This window comes from Calidris pugnax, unplaced genomic scaffold, assembly GCF_001431845.1.
Source record: "Calidris pugnax isolate Ruff unplaced genomic scaffold, ASM143184v1 scaffold70, whole genome shotgun sequence".
NCBI lineage: Eukaryota > Metazoa > Chordata > Aves > Charadriiformes > Scolopacidae > Calidris > Calidris pugnax.
In genome coordinates, this window is record NW_015090862.1 from 7,381,908 (window position 1) to 7,394,896 (window position 12,989).

General features: G+C 38.8%; 1 protein-coding gene across 3 annotated transcripts; it reads left to right on the top strand.

Moving 5' to 3' along the window:
- The first annotated feature begins 70 nt into the window (after positions 1-70).
- On the top strand, positions 71-12,255 carry ARPP19 (cAMP regulated phosphoprotein 19kDa). Of its 3 annotated transcripts, none has more exons than XM_014944537.1 (3): positions 71-264; positions 4,688-4,810; positions 8,302-12,255. In XM_014944537.1, exons 1-3 carry the CDS (start codon positions 100-102, stop codon positions 8,470-8,472), a joined length of 459 nt encoding a protein of 152 aa, XP_014800023.1. In that variant the 5' UTR covers positions 71-99; the 3' UTR covers positions 8,473-12,255. The 3 variants fall into 3 exon arrangements, with proteins under 3 accessions (XP_014800023.1, XP_014800025.1, XP_014800024.1); XM_014944539.1 differs by lacking the exon at positions 71-264 and adding an exon at positions 350-368; XM_014944538.1 differs by lacking the exon at positions 71-264 and adding an exon at positions 2,086-2,224.
- Positions 12,256-12,989: the final 734 nt, after the last annotated feature.

Genomic DNA, 12,989 nt, shown 5'->3' on the forward strand with positions numbered 1-12,989 from the left:
GAGGCCCGGGGCCGGCGCCGCGCTACAGGCCGGGGCGGGGGGGCGCGGGCTCTGCCGGCCGCGGCTGGCGGAGGCTGGAGGCGGAGGAGCGGCCCCACCATGTTGGTTTCTGCACTCGGGGAATTTCTCTGCTCTGGTAAAGCGCTGGCGTTGCTCTGGCCCGGACGGGCGAATGGCGCGGCCTCGGTGCTCGGCCTGCCCGGGTCTCCGGGGGGAAGGAATCGCAGCTACCAGGCGCAGCGGCTGGAAACCGGCCATAATCCGGTGGCTAAACTTTTGTTTCACTTTTAGAAAACTTTCAGCTTTTAATATAAGCTATTTAGGAGGAGAAGAAATAACTAAAGCATAATGGCTATGGCCTGTTCTTGGTAAGGCTTTTAGGAAGAATAACTGGCTGGGTTATCCTGTGATGGCAGTATTATGTCATCTCGGTAACTAAATATTATATAGTCTCTTAAGTAGGATTTGGCTTCCTAGAGGGCTGTGTGCTGTTAGCAGTTTCCCTCTGCTGGTTGTGACTTTAAGAAGCCGTTTGGTTTTCAGTCTTGTCATTGCTACATGGACCCAGTTGCAATCTCCACAGCTATTTCTGATAGGGAGCAGTTATGAAACGCAAGTGGTGCTTTGAAGGACGCTGGAAAAAAAAAGCAAGCTTAATCTACCTCAGCTGCCAAGTTTTCGTTTAATAATTTACAATTTGTAATATGAGTTAGTCATATAAGTAGGCAAGCTTTGGGGGTCAGTATGGAATGATACCTTTTCAATAGGTGCAGTAATCAAAACTAGGTTCTGTGGCAGGTCTATAATCTGCTCTTGAATGTGGCTGTTCTACAGCTTGACTTTACGTTCATGTTAGGTAAACTACTGAAGGCCTACTGTTCCTTTTCAAAGCCTGTAAAAATAAATCCCTGGCCAATCCCTGGCCTATGCAGCACTCCTAGAATAGCTCTGTAATAAGAGCATAGTAAAACATGTGGTAGCAAGTTTATTGTGATGCCTTCTAGTGTGTTCTGATGGAGTCAGGTGACTGGGGCTGATTTTGCTGAGTTTCAGACTGAAGTCTTGAAATGCAGTGCTTATGCACGGTTTCGAAAAATTACCCTTTATTGGGGAGACAAGAGTCCCTTACTGATCGTTGATTTAGTTTTAATCTGATGAGGTGTTCAAGACAAATTAATAACATCAATACAATAAAACTTCTTTTTTTCCTGTGAGTATATATGCTGTTAGAATACTGTGATATCTGTGTTATTATGGCATTGCAATTTTAGCCTTCACTAAAACTGTTTGTCTGGGTAGGCAAAATTGCACATTCACTCAGTTAATGCTTAGCTCTGAAATACTTATATAAAAAAATCCATTGTGCAGTACTTAATTCGTATTTATGTTTAAAAAAAGATGAAGGACCTAAATGAACTTTGAGGCAGTGTCGTCACTATAAGACCTCTTTTCTAAACTTTTCTGCATGTTTTAGGCGAGAAAGGTGTTAAACGAGTGATATAAATTGAAAACTTGCCAAAGACCAGCGTTTCCTGTTCTCCGTGTGAAAACTCAGGATAGTGGCAGGGGGAAGTCCAGCAACAAAGAAACTTCAGACATTGGAGAACATATGCTTGGTTGACTGACTCTTTTTGCCTTAAAAGCCTGTATTTTTCAGGAAGCTAAAGAGGTGTTGCGTTTTGTTTCTGGACTTGCTTTTGGCACATCAGTTCACTGTAGAGTTGTGCTGTTGTCATGTTTTTCCTATTTTCTGCTTTACATTTGTCCAGTGTCTTTTGCTGAAGAGGATGAGCTCTTCATACCAGAGTTTGAAAATGCTGGTGGCTCTTTTTTTAGCCATGCAGTTCAGTTGTCCAACAGATACGCAACTTTACACTGCTCTGCAAAGATTAAAAGCAAAAGCTATCTTTAAGTGAGTTAGGTAACTACTGCCTTCCTGGTAGATCCTTTCAGTGAAGTAAGCAGACTTCATTAGCTGTGTCAAGTTCCTGTAGAGAACTAAAATTATAACTTTTGTGTGGTTGTCACTAGGAAGAAGAGCGTGGTATATCATGATTTCCGCCCCCCCCAATCATTTGTTAGTCACTTGGTTGTTGCCTCTGTAACTCAAGGCAGAATGTTATAAATGTATGAATTGCCTTGTCGACTTGGGTTAAAGCCTTCGTGGCTCAGCAGCACACCTCCAGGAGCGCTCAGTACCATCTAGTCCACAGAAGAATAGAAGGTCAGTACATGCATGCAGTGATCTTCCCCAGAAAACTATCCCAGGTCTCAGCAGCCTGTGGTTTAAAAGCCTTCTGAGCCACAGCTCAATGAACACATTGAGTTGCTTTCTGAATCCATCTAAATTCTCGGCACCCCCTGTATCCTTTGGCAAGCAGTTCTGCAACTTAACTATATTTTATGTGGAGAATTTATATATTTTTTGAACTTGCTGACAGCTGATTTCGTTTGACACCCCGAATTTTTGTACTGAAATTTTTAAATTTGTCTTACCTACTTTTTTGAGTCTTAGTTGTTCTTGGTCATCAAGAGCAAGTGACCATAGTCTGTATCCTTTTCGGCTGCATTGATGCATAACACAGTACTTTGTGTTTTGATTGCCTGCTGTGCGATGATTTGTCAGCCCTGTGAGTTTGCATAAGTGTCTCCTTTGATGTACCATGAATACATATTTATGTAAGCTATTTATTGTTGGCCCTCTGTACTTAAAAATTATCTCCTTTTGGTTAGTATTGGCAAAACATGCCCCCTCAAATGCTTTGTCTGTTGGCTCAACAGTGAGTACCCAGTGATTCAGCATTAGATGTTGAAAGTGTTTAGCTGAAAGGATTGCTTTTGAGAAAATCCAGTCAGTGTCGGAATGATAATAACGCACTATAGGAAGAACAGCAGCTGAAGAATGATCTTTATAACACATGAAAACTGTGGTCGTGGCTAGCATGATATTATATAGTGAGAATAGTATAATTCTGTGTTCAGTAGTGTCAGGGAAACTTTGCCCTTTAAATTTATTTGTATTCTGTATTCTATTGCCTAGCTGCGTTTTCATCTAACGCAAAGCGTTGGTTCCTGTCCTCACAAAAGTTTCTCTTAAACTATTATGAGAATTTCTATCTTTTCTTGGTAGAACTATTAATTCAGATTCCCACTGTTTTGTGCAAGGCTATCTTTGAGATATCTTGGACTAATGGAGTAACTAGACAATGTTATCTTCTAAATCTGTTGTTACAACCTTTGCATCTGAGGTTTCTTACCAGAAAGATGTTGAATTTTATAGAACTTTTACCTTTTTTAGGATATATGGGAAAGCACTGGGGTGCTAGTGTAGTGGCTCTAGTTCTTTGGCAGTTCAGGCTTGAGTAGCTCCCAGCTGCTTGTGTTTCTCTGTCCTCCTTGCTGCTGGGCTAACATACCTGTTTGTGCAGCTGCTTGGAGATCCAGACTCTGGAAACGGATCCAAATGAAACACAGCCCAACAAGCAGGGGAAAAGAAAAAAAGATAGATGGTTATTTTTCTGGTGAATTAATTTCTGTAACCGATTCATGTGGAGTGCATGCAGTCATGCTGACCCATGCAATGCAAAGGATGATGACACAGATGGAAAAGAGTGTGAAGGGGCTGCCTAAGCAGCTCTAAGTGGATATGAGACCTTAGTCAGAGATGAATGAATGTGAGGCCCTCCTGATTCCAATGGCAATTCTTCTTTCCTGCCTAAAAGTCTTTCTGTGACTTCAGAGGATAATAACAATTCAAGAACTACAGCAGTCACTGCAAATCAATATCTATTTTCCCTGAACTAGCACTGGTTTGCCAAAAAAAAAAAAAAGAAATGCCTGTGGCCAAGTACTGGAAAGTAGGAAAACAAGAATTTTGAATGGAAGGTATTTTAGAAGTGATTTAATAGAAGAAATTGTACTTCATACATCAAATTGTTGCATGGACTGGAACAGATGAGTGTAAAGTAGAGGTCACTGTTGAAAGACTGGATGTACAAATTGCAGTGTTTGCCAAATGAGTGTCTTCAAATGATTACTTTGAGCACCCATATTTTACAGTATAGTCATAAAATATGCATTTTATTTTGCACAAAGGCACTATCCAGCTGTCTGCATCCTCATAATTTTAGGATAATTGTAGACATGTATAGAGAAATACAGTATTGTTGCTATTAATATGATAGCAGGCATGTTTTTGAGAGTAAGCTGCTTTAACACTGTTTCACAGTGGATGTCAAGACATTACAGTTAGAGCAGTCACAGATTGTGGCAATGCATAATCAAACAGGGGCAGCTGAAAATAAGTCCTTTAGCACCTGACCAGCTTTCATCATTTGTTTGTTTTTAGTGAAACGCTTGTTCTGACCAAAATATGGTTTTTGTTGGGGGCTTTTTTTTTTTTTTCCAAATTGAACAATTTAATTTTAGTATAGACTGCTTTTATGTGAAAGAGAAATGCATGGATTAGATTCAAACGCGTCTCCAGGAAAGGTATCTAAGATGGGAGGATGAACTCCCACAGTTGCCGTCAGCATTAGAGAGAGAATGTACGAAAATGTCTATTCATAGAATTGGTATGTTCACTTGTAGCAGCAATCGGCATGTTGCTGAATTACCTGCAAAGGTATTCTGCATAAATAGTTCATTATTGTAGATTTCATTTGCAGTATTGCTATTTGTCTTTCAGGAAATGGAGGATAAGGTGATCAGCCCAGAAAAAGTTGAAGAAGCAAAATTGAAAGCAAGATATCCTCATCTGGGCCAGAAGCCAGGAGGCTCAGACTTCTTGAGGAAGAGGCTTCAAAAAGGAGTGAGTCCTTTATTGTCCACAGGGTGTGGACAAGAAATTACAAAATTCCTGTATCTGTGACTTATTTTTTTTCGGTCCACAGGCCCTTGCATGAGTAAGAGTGCTAAGAAATTTAAGCTTTGTCTGTGAAAGCACAAGGAAGATAAATTTATTTCCACAAAACAAATGCCAAATTGGCAGGATAGCTGTTCACAGCATCAGTGGCTCAACTGCACATTTAAGAAAAAATTAAACTGAGAAGCCAGTTCAGTGCTGCTACAATAGACTTCATAAAAAGCAAAGTAAACAGTAAGGATCAGAACCGCATCCATGTTTTGTATTGATATTATTTTGCCTGTTCTTATGTCCCCAAAACATATGTTCACTCTTATTATCCATATTTTTAGAAGATGTAACACAGCAGACACTAACTTCATCAGGTACCGTCTCTGACATCAGCAGCTTGAGAATGGTGGTGTAATCCTGAATATACACCCTAACCAAAAAATAATGATTGAATGAAAAATGGAGGAGGAAGAGGGAGTTAGTATTTCAGTATTGTTCCACATTTAACCAGTGTCCCTTACTTTCTTAGTTATTCAACTGTTTATTTTTTAAGTTCAATTATTCATAAAGTAATTTATGTAATGCCTTTCAGGCATGCTAGAACTCTGTTCTTGGAAGAATTCTAGCTTACCACTACTTCTGATGGTGCTTTCATTGCTGTCACACTGTTTTTGTTTGGTTTTTTTTGTTTGTTTGTGGTGGTTTTTGTTTCATTTTTTTGTTTGTTTTGTTTGTTTTGGGTTTTTTTGTGTTTTTGTTTTTTGTTTTTGACTATTGCCTAGATCCTTTGAGTGCATGCAATGACTCCAAGTATAAATACTTCGCAAACCAGCTCTTGGAGTTCAGTGCTGATCTAATTCTGTGCTATCTGGTAACATCTCCTAGGAATTGTTACTGTTGACAGTTTTTCTGGATAAGCTTTCTCTCATAAGTTGGAGCATGTGCAGCACAGTTAATGGCTGCTGGGCACAGGCAGTTGGTAGATTAGGTGACTCCTTCTGTGAATTATGTTGTTATGTGGTCAAAGGCAGTCTAAAGGAGACTTCAGTGCATTCGGTGTATGTGTAGATGCAGAAGGTAAGTATATGTTGTGATGATAATTCAGGAAAAAAGACCAGCATCCACTCCCTAAGGATTTATGCCCATAAAGGAATTATGACTGCTTGCACTCATTGCAAATGTGAGGAATACTCACCATCAACAATAGCAATCTGTACAATATCTTCATCTTGATTATAGCATTATTTAATGCAAACGTTGTTGCAGCTTATATTTTCAAATATGAGCAGAGATAGACCAGTAGGCATCTTAATTGACTAAGTGGGATTTTGCTACACTGATGAAAGATGTTATATAGTTGTAGATTTCAGTTTGTAATCTGCCTTTTTCAATTCTCCACACCTGATGTGGTGGTAACAATTTCCTTCCATTTTATTTTTTATTATTTTTGTTTAGTGTGCTCGGTGTCTTAAATGAGGAAGCATCTTTACTTAATACGGCTGTCTGCCTGGATTACTGAAGTTTAAAATAGAGTGAGGATAGTGAGTATGCTTTCTGATAGTGTTTGTGAACACGAAGACACCTGGACAGACGTAGTCATTTTGAAAGGGATGATCAAATACAGGCCATCTCTGAGAAGCTAGAGTAAATCAGAGGAAAAGACAGGAATAAATTAAAGGAAGAAATGGACTGATATTCTAATACGTGAAAGATGGTAGGTTTTCTCAGATATTCTTCTAAATGTATGTAGTCAACTGTATTCTAGAATTTCTTCAATAAGGCAACTAGGACATGCTCTGCCCGTTAATATTTACTCTCCAGAAATGTTCTGCATTGGGTGCACACACCATTATGAGCATGCTTTCTCCAGATAAAGAGTAGATGGGAACCATGTGACACTGTGCTCCTGTAGAGGGATTCTATTCGGAGCTCTTACGTGGACAGAAACAGATACCTGTTCACAGCAATTAACACATCGTAAGACTAAACAATTCTATTATTTTCTGGGTGCTGTTTTAAAGTTTGTTTTGGTTGCTTCAGTCTTGTAGGGCAAAATACGAAAGACTTTTTCCAAATCAGATTATTTTGTAACTTGAGGTCTAGTCTGCAGATGCAGTGGTAGAACATTGTGGTGTAAGTAGGGATTACACTGACAAAATGATTGAATTGGGAAGGTTTATGAATAAAAAGTGTGTGGTCTTCGATATACTACTGACTGCATGGGGAAGACAGATTTGGTAACTTTAAGGCTCTGGTAGGGAAAATTTAAAGCTGCCTTCAGGAGATCTTGCAGGAACACACCCCCCCTTTAGTGCTAGTGCAGAATAAAGAGTATGGTAGTAATATCCTGCCTGGAAGCACTTAAACATAGCAGGTAGTGACAGCTGTTGTTCAACTGACTGAGGAATGAGAGTGTGTAAAGGTAACTAGGGAGTCTTCTCTTCAGAAATGATTCTAAGCAGCAGTTACTAGTGTAAATCTTTGTCCTGAATCTATTATTTTTTTTTCGGCCTCATATGACAATCTGTTCAAAGACATGGGTTACAAGTACCTTAATAGTAGACCTCATAGTAAGATGTAAACAAAATACAATGCAAATGTGCATTTGTGCAAAATGTGTCAATGACCAGTTAAAAGCTTCATGTAGACCTTGGATGAAATTCTGTGCCTCATCTTACCATGATGCAGATAAATCATAACAGTCCTTTGGCTTTAACATCCATGCATAACTTAATATTTTGAGAAACCTGACAACAAAAAAGTCTGTTGAAGGTAACACTAATAAAAATATGCTGAAATATTAAGGAACACTGTTATACAAATTAAAGCTTAATATGCTTCTGTATTCAGAAGAAACCTGGAGTGTGGGATAAGAATTTCCTTCACATAGTGCTTTTTAGGAGGACTACACAGTAGATTTGACTTCACTAAGTAATTGGTTTGGGAACTTTAGGGATTATAGTTTCACTGTTTTAATGTATGCAGATAAGAGGTTTTCTTGTTAGCATGCAGTTTCATGCTACTTTGATCTTCTGGTATGATAGAGCAGGCTCTCTTCTCCAGCTTTAAGTTCATGAGTTGTTTTGGTTATTCTGTGTTGCAGAACTTGTTCACTGCAACAAAATTTGCAAACCCCAGGGTTTCACCTGTGGGAGACTAGAGCTCTTGGGAAAACCAGGGCAAAAATGATGTTCACATATGGTGTGAGTTTAATGGTATGTGTAGAACCTTATTGTATACTTACCTAATGCTATGAGTTTAGTTAGCTATGTGTGCTTAATAGTCTCGGTAAGATTTTATTTATTTTTTTAAATTGACATAGAGCTACCTTGCCAAATTAGGAAGATTTTATAACTGCTTTTAAAATTTAAAGAACCTACTTAACCACGTAATTCAGTGTGTGCATCTGATAAGGCTTTTAAATATATGTGTCTTTTGTCTTCTAGCAAAAATACTTTGATTCTGGTGATTACAACATGGCTAAAGCAAAGATGAAGAATAAGCAACTGCCTACTGCAGCTCCTGACAAGACAGAAGTCACTGGTGACCATATTCCTACTCCACAGGATCTTCCACAGCGGAAACCATCTCTTGTTGCTAGCAAGCTGGCTGGCTGACGAGAACAGCTGAACTGCATGATTATTCTCATTCCTGTTATTTCTCCTTAATAGTTATTTCTCACCCTCACATCCCCCTTTTTCTTTCTTACACTAAGTCATGAGACTGACAGCTTTGCAGGTAGCGATAGCATGTGCTGCTATTGTAAGGGAGTACTGTTAAGAGTAAAATGTGTAGTATTTGGACTAGTTGAGAACAATGCACTGATTAAAAAGGACAAGTTTGGTTAGAGCAATGTAATCTACTTGAAAATGTACATATTGCCCATTTCCTAGTGTAGGACTGGTTCCAGCAAGTGACATCGCAAGTTTTACAACTTCTAATGTTTCTGCTTTTGTTATTTCATCTTAATTACAGCATATTTGTATTTAATATAACCTCCAGTTGTGTTGGGTTTTTCTTCTGTGTTTGGGTTTGTTGTCTAAAATAGGGGTTTAGACCACAAGTTGCTAGATGGTAAAGCATGTATAAAAACAAAGACAGGGCTCTGATTGAATTTTGTTTCTGCTTTTGAACTTGAACGGCCTTAAACCTGTTTCAGCTTTAACAATAGAGTTTTTACTTGGGCAATATTTGCCCATTCTGGTGTAACTCTTGTGAATCTAGTGCTTATTGACAACTGCCTGTTGAAGCTGGTATTCTTTTCCGTTTCGTAGCTTAGGACACACTTTTGTTGAAGATGTGAATGAAGTGTGCATGTGCATAGACTGTTGAATTCACTCTTGTGCCATTTTTGTAAATACAATAGTTTTGCACAACCTTTTGCAAACGTCTATTAGTTTTACACTTTAAAAAGCAGATAATGTGCCAATCAAAGCACAAGTGATTCTGTATCTTTCAAAGTCTTGTCCTGAAACTAAGAGCCCAGAATCTTGCTATTGAAAGTAAAAACTGAATACCTGAAATCTGTGAAACACATTTACACTTGACCCAGCTTTATGCTATATTATGCTATATTTTGTTTCACAACAACATCCAGGATTCAAATACAAATTTGGAATTTCTGTCTATATTTGGAGGCAAGTGCCCTTTCTGTTCAGCAGCTCTTTAAGCTTTTGAAGTTGAAATGCTCTGTCTGATTTCATGGGAGATGGCTAAACGTACAGTTCTAGAGAGTTTCCTGTGTGGCAAACTCCAGGTCTAGACTTGCTAAGGTTTGATACGCAATTGTCTTTGGGCTATTTTAGGCTTCTGGAAGCGGAGGGGTATAATTTTTTTTTTTTCTTGGACTCCTGAAGTAAACTTTTCTTTTTGTTATACAACAGCCCCTCATTGGCTTTGGGGAAACTAAAGAACTGTAAGTGGTATTTACATAATGACCTCTTGAGAAATAGTTAACTTTTCATGTCAGAAAATGGGAATGAACTTCAGTTCATCTTTATTATGCAGGTCATAAGTACTAGATTATCAAAATTCATAGTTTATATTAGACAGGTGTGTGAGCCAGCACAGGCAGGACACAGGAACAACCACAGAACCACGGATGAAATGCAAATTTATTTTTGTTACCTCACCAAACCAGGGGATCCCCAAAGCAGCAGAGGTACAGAGGTACACAAGCGGGAGCTCAGTCCGTGCTGGAGGATCCCCAAACCTGCCGTTTTTGCCTGTGTTATCAGGGATTCACGCAGGCGTAGTTTACCACTGTGCTTTGATCTCTCCCACAGCAGGGCAGGAATCTCCAGCCTGTTCGATAGGATTCCTGTTAAGTCTATCACAAGCCTATGTTATCTAAACACAGATGTTCTACTTGACAGACACACAGGACTAAACCAAGGATTAGTATATATGTTTTTCAACACCTCAGCTGCAAGTCACTTGAGTGTGTTTACAATCCTCCTTGCCAATCTTCGGTTATTTTCCCACAACAGGTAACTTGATGCAGTTAAACGATTGTTTGTTGAATGAAATCAGAATATTAAAAGTGCAATATGATCCATAATGTAATTGATTTTCATATAGGTAATCACAGCCTTGATGTTCTCTGGGAGTATAAGAAACTCTTTAGAAAATCAATTTACTGAGTACTTTTTTCTTTAAAGAAACAGTTCTGAAACAGCCTATTAAAAACAAAGCGCCAATGTGGGTATTATAAGAGAAAACACTTAAAGATGCAAGTTTGTAGAAGGATGTGCTTTGTGTTGATGTATTCAGAAAGGTGTTGCAGGATAAAGAACTGCTAGTCAGAAAGAACACTGGCCCGTATTTTCTGCAATGCTTGTTTCTAAAGGCAAACCTAAAAGAAAATTAATGTTAATTTGGTCCTCTTTTGATCAGAACATGAGCAAAGTATATCGGTGTCTATATAATGTCTTTGGTTCAGAGGAGTCATTCCAGAAAATTTAAAGATTGCTAATCTGATTATTTTTTTTTTTGAGTCTGTATAGCCCTTTTCTTGTAATTAAATGGGCTCTGTCAAGCCTGTCCTTATTCCTTAGCCTCCACTGGTGATAAAGAATTTGTGATTTTTTTGCAGAACGGGTTGAAGAAACAGACCTACTTCTTTAAGTAAGAAATTAGGCTAGGAGAATAGCAAGGAAACTGGATATATTGAAGCAAACTGCTTTTTATAGATGTTTGTCCTGATGTGAAAATCCCTCTTTATTTTTGTATGTATAAATGAAATTGAAACTTAATGATAGGACTGGGCCTGAAACACATTTTGAACAGTTCACGGTGACTTGCTGTGTATTGTCTGGTGCCACTACTCTGTAGCTCCTGTCAGGTGAGCTTTCTTGGTGTTTGGGAAGGCTTAAAACAAATAGCCATTTAAATTTAAACATTCCACTCAGCTACAACTCAGCTTGTCCTGCTGGTTGGACAATACAAGCTCTTCCGATGTTCACTTGGTGACTTGCAGTTCTTAAGATTGCTACAAATTCAGCCATGAATATATTATCCATGTGTATATTTGAAGTACTGTAATACTAACTAGGTCAATGACTGATTATGAGCCTTCACATCTGACAGACCTCAGCAGCAGGCACAGCTATTTTGATTCTATACACTGAATAAAACCTAAGTCCAATAATCACTTAACAGGAAATCAAAAATGACTGCAAATCGATGCTTACTTTCAGCTTACTCCAGCAAGATAACTCAGCTATCCAAACTTATGTACATAATGTATTATATGAGTTTTACCATTTGATAATTACCTTTTTCAAAAAAAAAACCTGTCCACACTGTAGACTGACAGTCCCTTTCATATCTTGCCTTTAAAGATAGTGTTTAATTAGTTATTAGAGTAGTAATCATGTAGGCTTATAATAGCGGATAGCACCAATGTTTTATTCGACATAGGTAAGTGGATTAATTACAACTTCACAGATATGTCCCCAAATCTGTAGCACCAAAGGCTTCCCTCTCATTGTTCTTGATGTAGTAGGACAGTGTTTGTGTAAAGGCCACGGGAGTACATTTTGTTGGACATATTTACACCCAGTCAAGATGTTAAGGTAATAAAAATGTCAATTGTTCTTTACAAACTTACACATTGTATAGTATACAGAATAAATTGATCTACTTAGTTTTTATTGCAACGTGGAGATTTGTCTCGTCTTTACTGTGGTTTCCTAAAAGAATCTGCATACTTCAGTATTCTCTATGGAAAATTTCTAAACCCTAAATCTTGCTACTCTGTATCATTAAAAAATATGACTGGGCTTTGGTTTCTAGTATGTTAGACTACAGAATTACTTTAATGTAATCACATTTATATATATTTCAGTGCTTATTTTTCTAATAAGGCAATTAAAGCTTATTGTTTGAAAACTCCGTAACAGATGGTTGTTTTGGTCCCTTGCACTGAGCGAAGGGGATATCTGGGAATTAGCTTGGCATATAGAAGTTTGCGTTGCTATAGACCGTTGGCCTGAATCTGGTAATGTTTGCAAGAAATGGAGATGCTGGGAAAAATCCAGCTATTTTCATGTTCAGACTGTGTTAGGTGCTGACCGTTGCGCAGCTGTGAGATCCAGGTGGTGTATTTACACAACCACTAAAATGCCCAGTTGCAGTAGCGTTATTCCCGTGTGCCGGGGCAGCACAAAGGCTGCATTACCACCGGCGTAACTAACTTCAGTAATTTACCTGAATCTCTGTGTGGGGAGTGGCATCCACCAGCCGTGTAAACCCAGGCTTATGGCCCAGATGTGTTTGCAGCCGGAGCTCGGGGAAGCTTTGCCTTTAGTGGCTGTGCTCGCACAACACGACCACGCTCCACAGGAGGGAGCAGGGGCTGCAGTAACTTGTTTATTTGGTGGCTGGGGGCTTTCTGTGGGCTTGGGAAGAACAGACTGGGGGAGCAGCCACCCAGGATGAATGTTTGGGTTTTTAACTTGGAGTTGGACTGAACAGTTTGATATTTAGTCCTGCTTTAGTACAAGTAAGCCACACTTCTTAAAGAGTCATGTCTTGGGGTTTTTCACCCCAATTCCTGGCATCTGTAGATCCAGAGTAACTTGAAATCTGAAAAGTTCTGTGCATATTCAAAGCATTTATTTCTATTAAATAT

Bases quoted from the DNA above. Each gene is read 5' to 3' on its own strand.
- ARPP19 (XM_014944537.1), top strand. From the start codon at position 100: ATGTTGGTTTCTGCACTCGGGGAATTTCTCTGCTCTGGTAAAGCGCTG. The intron at 265-4,687 runs GTGGCTAAACTT...TTTGTCTTTCAG, and splicing joins TGGAAACCGGCCATAATCCG to GAAATGGAGGATAAGGTGAT. The intron at 4,811-8,301 runs GTGAGTCCTTTA...TTTGTCTTCTAG, and splicing joins GGAAGAGGCTTCAAAAAGGA to CAAAAATACTTTGATTCTGG.